At 40.0% G+C, this 19,765-nt stretch overlaps 1 protein-coding gene across 3 annotated transcripts in view; it reads right to left on the bottom strand.

Moving 5' to 3' along the window:
- The window catches only part of NELL2 (neural EGFL like 2), a 424,803-nt gene that overhangs the window by 149,661 nt on the left and 255,377 nt on the right, over positions 1 to 19,765 (bottom strand). For all 3 annotated transcript variants that reach the window (XM_054696282.1, XM_037514110.2, XM_054696281.1), the window contains exon 14: positions 233 to 358. In XM_054696282.1, coding sequence (XP_054552257.1) covers positions 233 to 358 — 126 coding nt within the window. The remainder of the gene's footprint in view (positions 1 to 232; positions 359 to 19,765) is intronic.

Below are 19,765 nucleotides of genomic sequence, written 5' to 3'. Positions count from 1 at the left end.
CTCCAACAGGCAGTCTTTTACTTAGAACTTACAAATTACCTGGCACAAGTGGCATCCTTATAACAGATTCAGAATTAACTAACAAATGAAGAAGAAATGCTTGGGTGTATGGCCTGTTTGGTTGTCAGTGAGTATTTATGGCTTACACACCAAAAAAATGAGAGTTTAAAAAAAGTTTGAGAGTAAATTTAAGGCACAGAAAGATCCCACTTCATAACAAGCCATGGCTTACCTGTGCATGAATAATCGTCAATTCTGATGTACCCTGTCTTGCAGATGCACATGAAGGACCCCGGGGTGTTCACGCACATCGTGTTCTCCCGGCAGTAATGGCGGCCTTCTGCACACTCATCAACATCTGTGAAGAAAAAGCAGGGCAAGGAGGTCAATACTGGCCAACAGTCTAGGGTTTCTCTCTCTCTCTCTCTTAGACTCTCTCTCTCTCTCTGATGGGGATCAGGCAATAGTTGCTAATTAAAGGAAGGTATTTTTTGAAAAGCATTCAAACCAGGACTTCCCTGGTGGCCTAGGGGTTGAATCTCAGCTCTATCACTTGAATTCAATCCCCAGCCAGGGAGCTAACCGCTAACCCACACATGGTGCAGCAAACCTCGCCTGTCTTGCACAATGCCCCCCTAGCAGTGGATTTCAGTCAATCTGCCCATTATGCTCCCTACTCTGTCTCTGGTGAATCCTCTCACTCCCACACCTCTGCCTATACCCCAGTTCTTCTACATCTTTTGCTGGAGTTTCAGAGATGTCTGTATATTTCACTTTGCATCATTGAAAACATACTTGATATTTGAGATCTTTAATGCATTTGTCACCTGTATTTGATAAAATGAATCGGACTGTATAGAAAGTGCTCCTTTAAAGTCTTGGAAGCTTGAATCACTGAGTCTACCACACATTATTTTTTGATTTGCCAGTCATTCTGTAAACTTGGGGAGACCCAGCCAGAAGTAAACATTTAATATATGCCAGAACTTGAATAATTTCACTTAAAGATATGAAACCAGTAACACATAGTTTCTTAGAGATTAAGTAGAAATATAGTTATCCCGGTAAGTGTCTGAACAGAGAATAAATTACAATGTAGAGACCTCCTATAAATAAGTTGTAAAACATTAAAATAAGATACCATATTGAAGAACTTTTATAGTAATTCACACATCAAGTTTTGAGTAGACTTATAGATACTAAGCTGTAATAGGCATTAGCACTAATTGGAAAGAATGTGAATTTCCACAATAAAACTGTCCCCATTTTATAGCACTTCTGTACAGAACATAAAAGTACTTTGCAGGTAGTTTATTATTATATAACACTCTTTATTAAGGCCTTCATGCATTGACAAGGCAAAGTATTTTCCTCCAGAGTTTGCTTTCTCAAGTCCTTGTGGTGACAGCACAAAGAAGCACTACCCTCCTTTCAACTATTAAGAGAAATGGATCAATTACAGGAGGAAGCTAGGTGACCTGCCACTCCAGGAACCAAGCCATTCACAGATTCTTAAATATGTCCCCAGTCCTCAGAATGTCAAGAGAGGTAACACACTCTCAGAAAGTGCATTTTAGACAGGATTCTTAATCATCATCAAAACTAATGACTTCTTTGTTAGAAAACAGATGTAGAGAGACTCATTTTTCCCTTCAACTTCTAAAGGAAAGCCATAAATTCCAAACCTTTTAACATGCCATGTCTTTTCCACGTTGGTACTTACTTTTCCAGGCTTCTAATGATTTCATTCCATTTTTCCCCTCTTAGTAGTCTGGTCAGACTGAGTTTTTATCATTCCTTCAATGGATCACACTATTTCATGCCTCTGTGCCTTCGCATATGCTGTTCCCTCTACTCCTTCCTTTGCTATCACCATCACCAATGAATCTTGTGCCCCAGTGCATTCATCCCTCAAGAATCTGCTTCTCTGTGAAAATCTTCCCTAATGAAGTAAAACATTCTCCACGAAGTGCTCCATTGATGCACTCCCTTGTGAATGTTTCCACAACAGATTATCAATTACACCTTTGTAAGTGTTTGTAAACTTCTTGTTCCTAAGAAGGCATATGAATTCCTCAAGGCTAGGGATTATCTGTTAGGTCTCATAGCGCCAATTATACATTATATTCATCTGGGACACTTTTTAAAAACCAACTTGGACCAACTCCCAACCTCTATTCCAAAATCTGACATAATTACTTATGCTGGAACACAAGATTTTTTAAAAATCTTGTCCAGAATACATCTATTACAGGAATCAGTAAAATTTAGAGCCAGAAGCGTCAATAGTAGAGGCTTTGGGAATCATATGATCTCTGTTACTTTGCTACTGAGGCATAAAATCAAACATAGACATTAGATAAATGAGTAAGCCTGGAAATGTTTCAATAAAACTTCATTTACAAAAACAGATGACGAATTAGATTTGACCCACAGGCCAGTCTGATGACCCCTGGTCTAATGTGCTACCAGGGTTAAGAGTCAGAGGATATATTATTAATTTTTCATCCATAATACCTTGTAGGGTATCTAGGGCATAAATGGATGAATAAATGCTTCAAGGTCAGTTTAAGCAAGAGCTAAGAATGGCACTCAGATTCTTGCTTTTAGTATAATATACTTTTCATGATACCAAACTACTTCTAAATGTTTGTACTGGTCTATAATGGAAGTATAATATTTAATTATAGTCTAAAAACCAAATTATAAAGCACCAGGGGGAAACATGATGAAAACTCATTTGCTTCAGGGTCTTACTATCACAATGGGAATCATATGAGATTATTAATGTGTTCAGCTGGATCAGTGGACTTAACCCTTTCCTTCTAAGAGGCTACAATAGAGAAGTGAAAGTTAAAACTGAATCCTCTAAGCTTAAGACTGTGAGCAGAGGGATGTCCGTGAAGTCCTTTTGTACAAAGGCATAAAGAATTTAACTTTGGGGCCTCCCTGGTGGCCTTGGGTAAAGTCTCAGCACTATCACCACTAAAACATGAGTTTGATCCCTGGCCAGGAAGTTAACCCACATATGGCACAGCAGACCACTCCTGCCTCACCCACTACTCCCCTCAGCAGTGGATTTCAGAAAATATCCCCACTCTGTCTCTAGTGAGTCCTCTCACCCCCCCCACACCTCTGGTCTACACCCCAGTTCTTCTATGTAAAATAATAACAATAATAATAATAATGATAATGATAATAATGACAACCGCAATAACAATAATGAAAATAAAGAAGAATTTTAACTTTGGGGAAGATAGAGCCAAGAATAATGAATAAAATCAATGAATACATGAATACATTGAATCGTTGAATACATTGACTACATCTAGGTTATCAGAAGAATGAAGTATTCTTCTGATTCTGTGGCATCTCCTCAAAACAAGAGTAGTTCCTAGTGAGACTAGCAGAGTTAGGAAAGTAACTTCAAAGCCTAGTAGAGTAGCACTGAGCCCCAGATGGGGCAAGCACTAATCCCAGAAGGCACTGTTCCTCCCTCCAAAGAGCCAACAGTACCATAGAGAAGAAGCTGGCCCTATCAAGAATAGCCAATCAAACTCATAAGGTCATAGGAAGTACCCCAGATTCCCCCCAAGGACATTGAGGAATGGAACTTGGAGAACACTAACATCCTAGGGGGGAGATGGGGAAAGCAACCAAAGAGTTAGGGTTATTTTTGCTAATGTGACTCCATGTCAAGCCACAAGTTATTGGATAATTGAATTTATAAGGCAAATAAGGATAAATTGTGCAAGAGTAAGATGGCTTTCTAAATACTGCCTTTTACTGTTCATTGTCACCCAGGCTGTTAAAAGACATTGCCTTGACCAGTATTGTTAGGTATATGTTGCCTTTTAGACTATCATGTGGTCAGAAGAAACTCATTGTCGATAAGAGTCCCCCAGCCAAATCAAGGGACCTATTAATGTGAAGACTTTTAGGAACTCAAATTATTTGGATAAAATGGAAATATTAGGCTCATGACAAATATAGAAAGTTTAGGACTACTCCTGGAGAAGTAATGAAGTAAAAATACCAAAAAATTCCATTACAACTCCGTAGGGTCCACTGCCTTTCAATTTCCCAGGCTCTGTTCTAAGAGGGACTCCCCAAAGAGCTGAATTCACCACTAAAACTGCAAAGCTACACACAGGTTCTTTCCATTTACATGGACAGAGACTCATGTGTGCAGATACTAAAATGTAGTAAGTGAGCAATCATGTTCCAAACCTAGTGCAGGGAATATTTTAGTTCTAAATCTCAATTCAAAAATGAGTGAGTCAGTGGCACAATTCGGTTCAATTGTCTGCACATTTAAAAAATGTGCAAGACATTTATTGGAGGGACCACCCTGGTGGTGCAGCAGGGTTGAGCGCAGCACTATGAAGCTATCCGCAGCCTCTGCATTCCCAGGTGGCCAGGGAGATACCCACATGGCGCAGCAGACCTCTCCTGTCTCACCTGCTGCTCCCCTCAGCAGTGGATTTCAGTAGCATTGCCTGTTCTGCTCCCCACTCTGTCTCTGGGGTATCCTCTCACCCTCCCACACCTCTGGTAGACACCCCAATTCTTCTGTGCAAAAAAAATTCTGTTCCCTGCTCTGTCTCTGGTGAATTCTCTCACCCTCCCCCACCTCTGGTCTGTACCCCAGTTCTTGTATAAATAAAAAAATAAAATCTTTAAAAAAAAAGACATTTATTGGATTTTTGGTCATAATGATGACCTTAGGGGTAGAAATCACAGGTGAATGATGCGTAAGAAGGTTCCTTTTTCACCACATCTTTGCCAAAACAGATTATTTCCATTCTTTTTGATATGGGCCATTTCCACAAGTGTGATGTGGTTTGATTTTCATTTTGGTCTTTAACATCCTTTTTAAAATGTAGTTCAGGGCCTCCCTGGTGGTGCAGGCAGTTGAGCGCAGTGCTGTGAGGCTGTCCGCAGTCTCTGCAGTGCCAGTTCGATCCCTGCCAGCCTCGGAGCAAGCCACGTGTGAGCAGACCTCACCCATCTCGCCCACTGCTCCCCTCAGCAGTGTATTTCGGTCAGTCTGCCTGTTCTGTTCCCCGCTCTGTCTCTGGTGAATCCTCTTACCCTCCCGCGCATCTGGCCTGTACCCCGGTTCTTGTATAAAAATGAATAAATCTTTATTTATTAATTAATAATTAAATGTAGTTCAAAGAGTGTTAAAGCACAGACCTTGCCTTAAAAGGACTTACAATCCAAGAAATGGTAACATCATCCTCACCATCCAGGCCAGTAGTTTCTATGTGTAAGCCTGCATTTTATTTTATTTTATTTTTTTAAAGATTTATATATTTTTATACAAGAACCAGGGTACAGGCCACATGCTCAAGAAGGTGAGAGGATTCACCAGAGACAGAATGGGGAACAGAACAGGCAGACTGAAGAAATACATTGCTGAGGGGAGCAGCGGGCAAGACAGGAGAGGTGTGCTTCACCATGTGGGATTCTCGTGGGCTGGCCAGTCAGGATCAAACCCACGCTGCAGAGACTGCGGACAGCTTCACAGTGAGGCGCTCAACTGCCTGCACCACCAGGGAGGCCCTAAGCCTGCATTTTAGACAGCAATATTTTTAAGAAGCATTCATGGTTTCTTGAAAATACTGCATGGTTAATTAGTCTCAGGACCTCTATTATCATTATACTTGTGCCTATTCCCCTCTTCAAAATCACAATGTAAATTAACTAATTCCAGCCTCTGAAATAGCTAGGCATTAATGCAATCTTCATTCATATCGTGCAGTATATTTGGACATGCACTGTATGTCCAGGTGATGCATTAGGCAACAAACACAAATTCTAGCTGAGAAATAAAACATAAATGATATCATTATAAAGTAATGCACACTGTATAATAGAGACATATACAATGCATAGGGAGCAACCAACCCCCTTTTTTAAAAATAGTTGGTGCTTGTTATGAGCACCTATTAATGCAGATCACATTTGGGAATTTGTATTTAGTGACATAAATACTTTTATAACTCTTCACACCCTGTACTTAAGCTAAAAATGAAATTAAGTATATATATGAATGAATAACAACATGAAATACTAAGAGAGAGAAAGAAGAAAGGAAGGGAGAAAGAAAGGGAGAAGGAAAAGAAAGCAGGGAGGGAGGGAAGGAGGGTGAGAGGAAAGAAGGAAGGCACTACAAGGACTGGTATTCAGAGAAGGCTGAGTACTGGGAGATAGTCAAGGAAAATTGACAGTGTGGCAGGGCTTGAGGTGGATTTGAAGAGGTGGGCTTAAAGGGATGGATTTCCAAAAGTGGAAAGGTGCTGTCAAGGTCCCCTTGAGTTTCCTATGAGCTACAGATAATCAAGGATGGATGAGAATAGTGTAGATGTAAGTCTAAGTTAGAGAGCATAGGTAAGAAGGCATGAAACACTGGGGAACAATGAATATTCCATTTAATTGGAGTTTGTATGGAACAGGAGACATCATGTACATGTACTTAAATGCCCCACAAATATAAGCAAGATAACTTCTTTGCAGGGATATGAAAGAATTAAAGCACCTGGAAGGAGAGAGTCTCGGGAGATGGTATAGAAAAATAAATCACAAAAGAGTTGGTAAGATGATACTATTATGGAGTAGATAAGAGAGGAAGAGCTGGTATTGTGATAAGGAGATGTTCAAAATTTATTTAATACAAGTCCGAGTCTTAGGTGGTTCCTAAATCTAAAGTATTCTCCCCAGCTTCACTTTCCCAATATAACTCATCAGTATCTGAGAGTATCCTATTATTTGCTAATGTGTCTGTTGTCTATTTCTACTGGAATAGAAAATTCAGGAGAGCAGAGACCTTGTTGCAGAACAATGGCTAGCCCTTGCTGAATAGCACCGAATGAATCAACGGATCCTTTCATGACTCTTCACCCAGAAAAAGGATAAGTGTCCTTCTTCACACTGGTCTGACCTGAAACTCAACTTGGCAAAGTGAATTCTTTGTTTTCCTATATACTGCCCAGGCTTTTACTTAGACATGGGCTTTGACATTAACAGTGAACATAATCCATCATGGTGAAATAGTTTTATATAGTGGAAGAACACCGGAGTGGAAGCAAAGATGCCTGGATTCTAGTCTTGGTTCTATTATACTCCTGTCAGGCAGTTATTCTCTCTGGATATTAATTTCATTATTTATAAAATAAAGACTAAAGGTTTCCAAGTCATTACAAGCATCCAATCTTTCTAATTCTAACAAAGAGCATCCCATCTATATATATGGTTGCAAATGGATCTGATTGTCCAGGATTTTGTAGGATGGAGTTATACTCCACACCAAAGTTAAAAAGCAGAAGTAAAATGTATTTCTTCCACTTGAAGAAGTTCCACTAGCCCCAGGATAATTTAAGCTGATCTATTTTAGAAACAGAAATTTATAAATTTATAAATTCCCTTTTATCCTGTCTGAAAGCTGAGGCTGACTTTGTAATTATTCAGAATCATAGATTTTTTTTTGACCTGAAAAGAACTTCAGAAACCGTCTAACCTAAACTAAACTAAGTAACTGAAAAAGGAAGACATGGGTGCACAGAGATGCTAGAGACAAACTCAAGAAGTGTTAGGGAACTGGATGATACAACTCAAGTGGGGCACAGTGAAAAATACCAATTTCATCCGATGTGAAAGGGGAAAAGTTGTAGGATAGGATGACAGGATCAAGTCCCTCCAGACATTTCCTTGGTTAATGACCATCAATCATAGCACATTTCCAGACCCAAGGTCCCAAATTAATGTTCCTTTTGGCCTATGGACAGGCCTCAGGACTGACTTTGGAGATAGTGGGTGCATTCAGACATCCTGCCACATTTTCTATGTGCTGCTGTCACACAACTGAATGACCCCATCTTTTGTCTTGTATGTCACCTATGTCATTAAAAAACAACAACATGGGCCTTTCTGGTGGCTCAAGGGGTTAAGACGGAGCCTATGAAGCTGTCCGCAGCCACTGCAGCCCGAGTTCGATCCCCGGCTGGCCACAGAGCAACCCCAATGGTGCAGCAGAGCTCTCCTGTTTTGCCCACTGCTCCCCTTAGCAGTATACTTGGGTCGATATGCCTGTTCTGTTTCCCGGTCTGTACTGTTGAATCCTCTCACTGTCCCCCCCACCCCACCTCTGGCCTGTACCTCAGCTCTTGTATATATAAATAAATCTTTAAAAAAAAAAAAATTGCATGTGTTTATCTTTTTTGAATGCTGAGTAATATTCCATGGTATATATGTACCACATCTTCTTGATCCAGTCATCTATTTTTGGGCATTTGGGCTGTTTCCAAACATGGATGACGCTGGAAGGGATCATGCTCAGCGAGATAAGCCAGAAAGAAAAAGAAAAATACCGGATGGTCTCACTCATAGCAGGAATCTAGAAAACTTAAATAAGGGACCAGGAAAATGAATAACTATAAGAAAGTGAAAATCAAAATCAACAAAAACTATGAACCAGAGACACTTTTTGGGGGGTGGGTGGCGGGAGGGGAGGGATTGGGGTCAGAATGGGGGGATTGCAATTGTATGGGGAATATAAAAATAAAATTTATTAATTAAAAAAAAAAAAAAACCAGAATATTTCTAAGGCTACAACATTTATCTCAATCTCGCCCCAAAGAAAGGATCATATTAGCATGTCAATGAATACTATGCCTTCTAGCTGAGCCAATAAAGTCTTGAAGTCCTGGAGCTCTAAGGACTCCACCTTGGGTTATTGGTGTGTCTTCCCAGCCTGCCAGCTGTGAAAACCTGACTTGGCAAAGCTGGCAAAGAGATCAAGAACTTACTTCCCAAACCAGGAAAAGAAGGTTACGTTCTGAGAAATGTTAATTCTGGAGAGAGATATGAGAAGAGCATCTGGGAGGCTGTATTTTCAAAAATTAAAAATTTGCAAGTCTAAAGAGGCTTCTCAGTGAAAAATCAGTAAAGAACAAATTAAAATACTGTGTACAAATAAGCTAACATTTAACGGAATTGGCTGCAATCATGTTTTAAAGTCACTGGCTCCGATGAGTTTGCTTGCCAAATATTAATTCATGAGTATTAAAAACTATGTAAAACACCACGGAAACATGATTTTTTGACATCTCAAAATAATAACCATAAATTTCCTTGATTCATTTTTTTTAATTCATTCATTGTAAATTTTATGGTATATTCTTCAAAAAGAATGAAAGCTTTAGCACTGCATCAGTTTGCTTGCTACTCTGAACAGAAAATATTATTCCTAGCTTTGGGATTCCTAGAGAAAGGGAGACAGAGACAGAGACAGAGAAACAGAGAAAGATGCAGTAGAAAAACTTGAGAAAGATTGAGAGTGGTTCATACAGTAATATATCTGGGGGGAAAAGATGAGATAATTTGGAATTATCCAAAGAAATAAAAACTAGAGCAGAGGAAACAAGAGCAAGAGTAATTAACATACAAGTAATATTTATTAAATTTTTACTATGGCCAGGGTTGTAACGCTGACACTAATGGCATGGCCTTGAATTAAACAGATGTCACATCTGTCCCTGCAGAACTTATGGTCTTTCTGCCAAGAAAGACAAATTTACAATTAATCATAGTAATAATAATAATTTAATGGCAGTTTGATAATGATAACGCCATCTGGAAAATAAAGTGAGGGCCCCAAACCTAGTCTTGGGGGCAAGACAAAACTTCCAAGAGGAAGTGCCAGCTAAGCACAGGAATAAAGGCGAGGCAGGCTTAGGCCAGCTAAGATGGGAAAGAAGAGAACTTTTCAAACAAGGAAACCACTTCCAAATGCTAGGGAGAGAATTCGATATACTTAAAGACCAGAAAACATTTTATGTGGCTAATGAACTAGCAGGAGCTATTCTGTGTGGAGATCTTGTGAATCTTGTGACAGTTTGGCGTTATCCTATGTTCAGTGGGAATGTACTGAAGTTTTGAGATGAATTTTAAATATATTTTTAAAGTTTTTTTTTATTTTTGCATACAAGAACTGGGGTACAGGCCAGAGGTGTTGGGGGGGATGAGAGGACTCACAGAGACAGAGTGGGGAGCAGGACAGGTGGATCTACTGAAATCCACTGCTGAAGGGAGCAGCAGGTGAGAGAGGAGAGGTCCACTGCGCCATGTGGGTCCACTCCCTGGCTGGGGATCAAACTCAGGCCATAGGGTTGATAGCACTGAGACTCAAGCCCTTGGTCACCAGGGAGGCCCAAAATCAATTTTTTAGTACATCACATGTACATATGTGAGTGATTTAAAAGATATGGTGTGCCCAATGAAAAGTTATTCTGAACTCTCAGCCACTCAGGTCTTCTATTCCTCATCCCTGAGACAATTACTGGTACCAATCTCTCAGGCAAGTTCCAGAGATACTCCACACCCATACAGTCATGTACGGCTTAACAGGGACACGTTCTGAGAAATGTCTTGTGTAGGAATTTGTTGTTGTGTGACTGTCACAGAGTGTTAAGCACAGAGATGGGATAGCCCACCACAAACCTAGGCTACATGGTATAGACTATTGGAATCACCACTGTATTTGTGGCCCACTGGTGACCCAAACGTCCTTAAGTGAGGCAGGATGGTACCAGCACATACGGGGGAGCTGTGCTTCTCCTCTGAAGAGTGTTCAACAGAGGAAAGAGATGACGTGACATGACATGCTAAGCAAGATCTTTTAGCCAGAAAGTAGAGTGAGGAGCTAGGAGGAAGCTCACTTAGTAGCTAGCATCCTGCCATCTGTGAAAGTAGATTGTGGTTGAATTGCAGAAGTAGTGTGGCAAGCATTCATGTGCACATGTTCGCACATGCAGGCACATATATACATATATATGTTATTGATTGCACTCTGGGACTGACTGAATACCTATGGATGAGGGAGGAAAGTAATCAAGGATAACATCTTCCTGTCTTAATGGACAAACTGATACAGATACAGATACAGATACAGATGTGTATGAGAGAAAACATAGGAGTGCAACTGAACTACAGAAGACTACAGTTTAGGCATGTTGAATTTGAGATGCTTATGGCATATCCAAGTAGAAACAGTTAATCAAAGTAGAGGCAGTTAAATGCCTCTTTAACAAGAGGAAATTGTGGGTCTAGAGTTCAGGCGAGAGCACTGGGCTGGAGATCAGGAAGTAGGAGTCCTAAGCATAGAGAAGGCAGTCAATGTCACGGTGTACACATCACCAAAGGAGAGGGTGCAGGATGAGGAAAATAAAATTAAAATCGGTCTGGGGAACATCAACATTTAAGGGGCAAGTAAATAAATAAGGAGAGACTGAGAAAGACAACTCAAAGTGATAGCAGCAAACTAGAAGGGATAGGGTGGTTGAAATAGTTGTGAGCTATCACCTTTTTGACATCTCTGCTACTTTGGAGGAAATCTCCATCACCCAAAGTCAAAGTCACAACTTAAATTTTCAGTCTACCTGTTAGCTAGTATAAATGCTTACAAACCAAGATGTCAATCAGGGACACACATGCAAATTCAAACATTCAATTCAAAAGAGACCCTGGGGCCTCCCCTGGTGACACAGCAGTTGAGCACTGGGCTGCGAAGTTGCCTGCAGCCTCTGCAGCACCGGTTCGATCCCCAGCCACCAGCCAGGGTCCGACATGGTGCGCAGACCTCTCCTGCCAAGCCCACAGCTCCCCTCAGCAGTGTATTTCATCGGTCTGCCTGTTCTGTTCCCGCTCTGGCTCTGGTGAATTCTCTCACCCTCCTGCACTTCTGACTGTACCCAGTGCTTGTATAAATAAATAAATAAATCTTTAAAGAGAGAGAGAGACCCTGTACCCCTATGTTTATAGCAGCACTATTTATAATAGGTAAAACCTGGAAACAACCCAAATGCCCAAAACCAGATGACTGGATCAAGAAAATCCAGTTATCTATGGAATACTATTCAGCAATCAAAAAAGATAAACTCATGCCATTTACAGCAACATGGATGGAACTAGGAATTATGCTCAGTGAAATAAGTCAGAAGGAAAAAGGAAAATATCGGATAGTTTCACTGATAGCAGGAATTTAGGGGAACCAAATAAGATATCAGGGGAAAAAGATAATAATACAAAATGCAACACAACAAAACAAAAACAGACAATTATAAACCAGAGACATCCTGCAGGGGAGGAGGAGGGAGAGGGATCAGAGGGAGGGAGGGAGGAGCATAGGGGACTGAGGTGATGGTGCAGGGTGCATTGGTTAAGGAAATTCTATGGGGACTACACCTGAGGGGGGGAGCAAACATTGTTTAAAAATGAACAATGATGTAAAAAATATACAAAAAAATAAAAATAAATTAATTGTATATAATTAAAATTATAAAAAAGAAAACCAAAAAAAAAAAAAAACCCAAAAGAGAACCTCATGGGCCTCCCTGGTGGTGCAAGGGGGCAAGGGGTTAGGCATCACACTGTGAGGCTGTCCACAGCCTCTGCAGTGCGAATTCGATCCCCAGCTGGCCAGGGAGCTACCCACATGCGCAGCAGACCTCTCCTGTCTCTCCTCAGCAGTGGATTTCAGTCTGCCTGTTCTGTTCCCCACTCTGTCTCTGGTGAATCCTCTCACCCTCCGCACCTCTGGCCTGTACCCCAGCTCTTGTATGCATAAATATTTTTTTTAAAAAAGAGAGAACCTCATGACCAAGTCAGATTATGCACTCTTTTAGCAAACATGGTAGAAAATGCATTTAGTGAAAAAGGCTTAGGCTAAGTGACAGCAGTGCCAAAGCTTCTGGAATTCAGCCCTGAGTGTCTTCAGTGAAAAGTATGCAATATTTGCATGTGTTGTGGTGTTAACGCCAAGAAGCAGAGTTAGTAGGATTTGTAGCCAGGTGTGACAGGTATTATCTTGGTTGAATGTCATCTAAACATGCTCTCCTACATATATTTTGAGTCACCTATTCTTAATAAATTCACTTTCTGCTTAAAGTGCAGAAAATGTTTGAAACTTTGTTTGCAACTCTGATCCCTAATCGATATGATGTAGGATCATGAAGACAGGGTAAATAAGTGTTTCCAGGAAGGAGTGATTAAAAGAATTAATGGTGGCCTAGAGGTCAAGCAAGGTATTTAATGGAACATGTCTGATGTAACAATATAGAAGTTATCAGTGAACTTGGTGAGAGTAATTTTGAGGGGATCTGGAATGAAAAATTTAGACTGACCTGGGTAAAGGAGAGCATCTGACATGAAGAAATAAGACACTGAGACTGGACAATATCTTTAAGATATGTGGCAATAAAGGGGAAGAAGGTGGGCCTCCTCGGTGGTGCAGCGGTTGAACGCTGGGCTGCAAAGCTGCCCACAGCCTTTGCAGCGCCGGTTCGATCCCTGGCCGCCAGCAAGAGTCCCACACGGTGCGCAGACCTCTCCTGCTGCCCACTGCACCCCTCAGCAGTGTGCTTTGTCAGTCTGCCTGTTCTGTTCCTGCTCTGGCTCTGGTGAAGTCTCTCAGCCTCCCATGCTTCTGACTGTACCCAGTGCTTGTATAAGTAAATAAATAAATCTTTAAAAAAAAAATAAAGGGGAAGAAGGGCTATGATGTAAAAGCTAGAAGAGGATATTGGGATAAGGCAGGAACTTGTACATATTTAAATGCTGGTGGGAAGAAGCAAAGAAAGAGAAAGAAATTGAAAACTGAGTTTAAGGGTCTATGGGATAGAGAAAATCTCTTTTGAAGGCAGGAGATGAGATTCAGTATTCAGATGGACTCATTAGTCCTAGGAGAAGAGATAGTTGTTCCACCATGATTAGGTAGAAGGCAGAGGGATGGATGTGAAGCACATGGGTTTATAATAGTAGCAGAAGCATGAGGCTATCACTGCTCCTGTTTTGTTTGTTGGTAAAGACATTATCTGCTGAGCTATCACTGCCATGGCCTGAGTTCCATCCCCAGCCAGGGAGCTGACCCACATGGCACAGCAGGCCTCTCCTATCTCACCCACTGCTCTCCTCAGCGGTGGATTTCACTGGATCTGCCTGTTCTGCTACCCACTCTATCTCTGGTGAATTCTCTCACCCCACACACCTCTGGCCTATACCCCAGTTCTTCACACACACACACACACACACACACACACACAAGATGTTATCTGTTGAGGATAAGAGAATGGGTAACAGAGACAAAAGTTTTCAAAAAATTTTTGGGCATTTGGGTTGTTTCCTTATCTTACCTCTTGTAAATAGTGCTGCAATAAACACATGGTGCAGGTATCCTTTTGAATTAATGTTGGAATACTACTCAGCAGTCAAAAAAGATAAACTCATGCCACTTGCAGTCACATGGATGGAGCTGGAAGGGATGATGTTCAGTGAAATAAGCCAAAAGGTAAAAGAAAAATATCAGATGGTTTCACTTAGAGAAGAAATATAGGGAAACCAAATAAGGAATCAGGAAAAAACAAATAATAGTACATAAAAAAAACAAAATTAACAGGCAACTAAAAATCAGACATTCTGCAGGGGAGGAAGAGGGATCAAAACAGGGGAGGAAAAAGCACAAGGGACTATGGTGATGGTGCACAGGTGACATGGTGGTGGGAGAGGAGAATGTAAACATTGTACAAAAATGAACAATGATGTAAAATACATATAAATAAGTTAATTAATTAAACAATAAAAAAGTTTTCAAAGAATGGTGAAAGTCTGAAATGGCTATTGTAAGAAATGACACAAACTGGGCTGAGATGCAAAGTAAAAATCTCAGGCAGAGCATAGCACCCAGTTCGTGTTGGCAACCATGTTAGAAAACAAAAGTTTCATTCTTTTTAAAAAATAATTATTCACTTTTGTACAATATTTGCTTACTCCTTTCAGGTGTAGTACCCATAAAATTCCCACCACCAATTCACCCATGCATCATCACCATAGTCCCTTGTACTCTTCCCTTTCTTGTTTTGATCCCTCTCCCTTCCCCCTCCTCTGCAGAATGTCTCTGATTTATGCCTGTTTTGTTTTTTTATTATTATTTTTTTTTCCTGATCCCTTGTTTGGTTCCCCTAAGTCCCCTACAAATGACATCATCCAATATTTTCCTTTTTCCTTCTGGCTTATTTTACTAAGCATATGGAAAGTTGAGTGACGGTTCCTCAAACAACTAAAATTGGAGCTACCATATGACCCATCAATTCCACTCCTAGGAATCTACCCACAGAACACAAAGAGTTTCATTTTTAGCAAGATACAAATTGTTGCCCATTCAGCATTACTAGATCATTCTAAACATTACATCAGGGCTTTCATGAAAGATATGGAGCCCCTCCAATTTTCAATTACTTGTTTATACATAAACCCCATTGACTGAATTGCATCGCTAAATTTCACAATCTTAATCAATGTTTAATAGGAAGTATGACCTCATACAACTCAGTATAAACAAATAAGTATCTTCTACAATTTCAGTCTCATTTCTTCACTATTACATTCCAGTTAAAGGATATGAAAAATTGTTAAAAGTCAATTCTGGAGCACATTCTTCATATTAAAGAAACATTACTTGCAGGAAATTTAAAATGGAATAAAAGCATTTTTATTGAGATACCTCTGACACATAAAATTATATTAGCTTCAGGTATATGACAAAATGATTTTCTACAATAAGTTTAGTAACCATCTGTTATCATACATAGTTAAAATTTTTCTTGTGATGAGAACATTTAAGATTTACTCATTAACCAACTTTCAAATGTGTCATGTAGTATTATTAACTATAGTCCCTATGCTGTACTTATTTTATTCCATGACTTACTTATTTTATCACTGGAAGTCTGTAGCTTTTGACCCCCCAGTTTTGCCCACCTCTACACCCACAACCCTCTGGCACCTTCAATCTATTTCTCTATCTGGTAGGCCACAAAACAAGTCAATACATTTATGAAGATTGAATCATATCAACCATCTTTTCCAACTCTAATGGTATGAAACTAGAAATCACTTATAAGATGAAAACTAGATAAATCACAAATATGTGGATATTACAAAATGTTACTAAATAGGCAATGAGTCAACAGAGACATCAAAGAAGAAACCCCAAAATACAGTGAGACAAAGAAAAGATGCTTTTTAAAGTAAAAATGAAAATCTTATGTATTGTTAAGATTCCAGGGATCTAATTTAACATCATACCAATGAATAAGAGATGAAATTTAGAACTATCAAGTTCTTGCCTCTTTACCCATAGTTCATGTTTGTTTAATGTGCCACCTATTTCCTAAGTATCCCTTGTATCCTAAGCATCCCTATTTCCCAAGTATCCCAAGGTTATTTTTTGCTCATGTCATTTGTCCAACTAGTCCAAATGCTTCTCCATCATGTGACTTAAATTGCTCACACTTCTCTGTCATATTCACTTAATTTGTGCCTGACAGCTTCCCACAATCCATAGCTATCATCCCCTAAAAAAAAAATTATTCCTGAATTTTTAATATCAATAATGAAACAAGTTTATTCTAATATTTGTTGATTTGGCTATGTCATCTCCTTTACAGTCACAGCATCACATTTTTTGACAACATATCCTAAACATCATCACCGTGTAACAGGGTGATCCCCAGGGAAAGGGGAGGTTCCAGCTTCCCTGCCCCACCCAAGGGATGGTGGAGCTGAGCAGGGAGGAGGAGACACTAGAGATGGGACTGGGAGAATGGAGGAGGAAGAGCAAGATGGGGGCCTGCAGGAGGCATGTGGAGCAGAGAGACATGTGAAAAGTGTGTTTACTTCTCAGCCTTGAACTTATACCAGGGACTTGGGGGACATTGAAGGAAAGACTTGAAACAGATGTGGGTGAGAAACCCATGGAAAATTGAAAATGGCAGCCCTTATCTTGATTATGATTTTGCTCTTTTCCTTCCAGATTTGCCTGGCCCCTTCTGCCTCTTTGTTGTGGGTCCCCAGTAGGAGGTGCCTTAGACTTGTGACAGGCTTTCAGGCCTCAGTGGTCCTGATTTGGGCCAACCCTCTTTGGCTGGGCATATACCCATGAGGGGATGGGTTGTTTTGGGTGTTTCATATGAAAATTATTTATCTATTCTTTCCCTTCTCTTCTTGCTATCGCATACTAATTATATTAAAGTTCCCTCCCACTGAAGATCTTACACACTGGAGTATGTTTTTCCTTAATGTGAGGGATGGTAGAACTCATTTAGAGCAGGCAGGTTTGGGGTCTCAGGGTGCCCTTCACCCTGCCCTGTAACACCAGGACCATTGAATCAAAGGTAGATTTATTTTGCTGTACAGTCCTTATATATTTCCAGCTACATTGCTTCCCTCCATTAATCAGGCTCAGACTTCTACCTCCTTTCTCTAAACCTATCTCCAGATGTCCTTGATGCATATGATAATCTTATTTTATATAGCAGTTATTCTTTCTAAAAGCTAATTTAAAGAACTGTAAAAGGAATGCTAATAGTTGTGTTTTACTTCAAAGTAGTATTTGTTAATTGACTTCAGCACTATTCACAAATATGATTACAACATATTTGGATTTCTTGGAAGGCAAAACAGAGGTAGCATTCATAATTTAATGTCTAAATTATACCTCAACTTAAACTTCATGAAGTTACAAAAAGTTTCTCCATCAATTAATTTTTTTTTATTTATTTATACAAGCACTGGGTACAGTCAGAAGCGCGGGAGGGTGAGAGAATTCACCAGAGCCAGAGTGGGGAACAGAATAGGCAGACTGATGAAATACACCACTGAGGGGAGCAGTGGGCGTGGCTGGAGAGGTCTGTCGCACCATGTGGGACCCTCACCGGTGGCCGGGGATCAAACAGGCATTGCAGAGGCTGTGGGCAGCTTTGCAGCCCAGCGCTCAACTGCTGCACCACCAGGGGAGGCCCCATCAATTAAATTTTAAAAATTGTTTATATATGCCACTTCAAATGGGTTCTTTTAAAAGGGAGGTGGCTTAGTTTTTAAGTATTTTTTATGTATCTAAAATTAATGAAATGCTGCTTCATATAAGACACCACCTGCAATTGAATTAAAATGAATTGTTAACTCTAAGCAGACATCTTCTCCCATTAATAAATAGGTACATGCATATTTAATTAGGAAGTATTTTAGCCTGCTACTCATTACAGAAAAATAACATGAATTTCCATGGTTACATTTAAAGTCTTATCACATAATTTGCAAAATGAGGACAAATTATACATACTGTAAAAACTGGCTAGAATATTCTTCAGCTAGGAAAGGAATTTGGCATAGCTTGGATTGACGATGGAAATAATCTATGATAACCTTGTTGCTGAAGAACTAAAGATGTCTTTAGAATTGCTTAAAATATAAGAAAATTTTAGCAAATTCTGAGAGTATTGTTGTCTGACACTTCCAATAAACTAATGGTGTCCCATTTTGGTTCCAAAAAAGAAATCTCTGTGCATGAACTGACTGACACACGAGCAGCGACAAATGTGTGAAAAAACAGAAGCTTAATGACAAACTTTTACTGAAGACTTATTTTTCTGGAAGACTTTTTCACATCCTTAATCTTATTTTACCTTGGTTCCCCTAACAACCTTATAAGACAAATTCTTTCTATTGAATCAATGAGGAGACAGAGGCTCTGCTAATAAATAGCAGAGGTAAGAATTAAATCCACATTTTCTAACCCAGTGTACTTCCCATAACAATTTCCATAATTTCAGTATGTCAAAAATTGGCATATTTTATTTGATGCATATAAACATTTTACATTATCAGCATTTAATTTTCAGCATTGACATAGTGGACTAGTAAAAGGTTGACAATTATACGTAGCTGCTTAACATTAGTAGGTGGTAGGTATTTCTATCAAAGGTAAGCCTTCTGGTGAGAACAATGTGTCAAACAAACCTAAAATCTTATCAGAATTCAATAATGCCACAGGCTATGGATAGGACTGCCTTGGCTGCTAATGAATGTGGGGCTCCCTTTCAGTATCTACCAGATTGCTTCTGCACGTACCCAGAAGGTTCCTACGGACTCAGGGATATATTAATGCATACTTACAATCAGTGCTCCCTTCATGCTCCCTGAGCATCCTCTGGACTTTTCCCAAGATCTCCCAGCCCCTGCCAAAGACAGCACATCATACCCCTACATCCTTTCTTGGGCCCCTTTAAAAGAAGCTCCCATCCCCAGCACTACAAAACTCTTGAGGCAATTCCGTCTTCCAATAGCATGTTCAAAGCTACTCAAAAATGGGGGAAAAAATGTTCTTTCTCATATTGCTTCATTCTTTGAGATCCATGCCCTATAATAGTCTTAGATTCCGAATATAAGTCTAGCCCCTCCTCACCATAGCATTCTGTCTCTCCTGCCGTTCAATATTAAAACCAGCTAGTTCAGGGTTTCTAGGGATTGAGTATCAGAGCTATCACCACTGCAGCCTGAGTTTGATCCCTGGCCAAGGAGCTGACCCACATAGGGTGCAGCAGACCTCTCCAGTCTTGCCCACTGCTCCCTTTAGCAGTGGATTTCAGTAGCTCCACCTGTTCTGCTCCCCACTCTGTCTCTGGTGAATCCTCTCACCTCCCCACCCCACCCCCACCCTGGCTTATACCACAGTTCTTTTATGCAAAGAAAAATAAATAATTTTTTTTAAAAAAACAGGTAGTTTAAAAGGTCAAGCAGCCCTTACATACTTGTACATACACATTTTTTCACTCACTATAAAACCAAAATACATCAAGATAATCAATAATATAACAGATGTTGGTGACTGGGGTAACACTCAAATATAGTCATGTTCCTGTTGTTTACT

Source organism: Talpa occidentalis, unplaced genomic scaffold (assembly GCF_014898055.3).
Source record: "Talpa occidentalis isolate TD23 unplaced genomic scaffold, MPIMG_talOcc4v2.1 talOcc4.16, whole genome shotgun sequence".
Lineage (NCBI taxonomy): Eukaryota > Metazoa > Chordata > Mammalia > Eulipotyphla > Talpidae > Talpa > Talpa occidentalis.
This window is presented reverse-complemented; position numbering and strand designations above follow the sequence as displayed.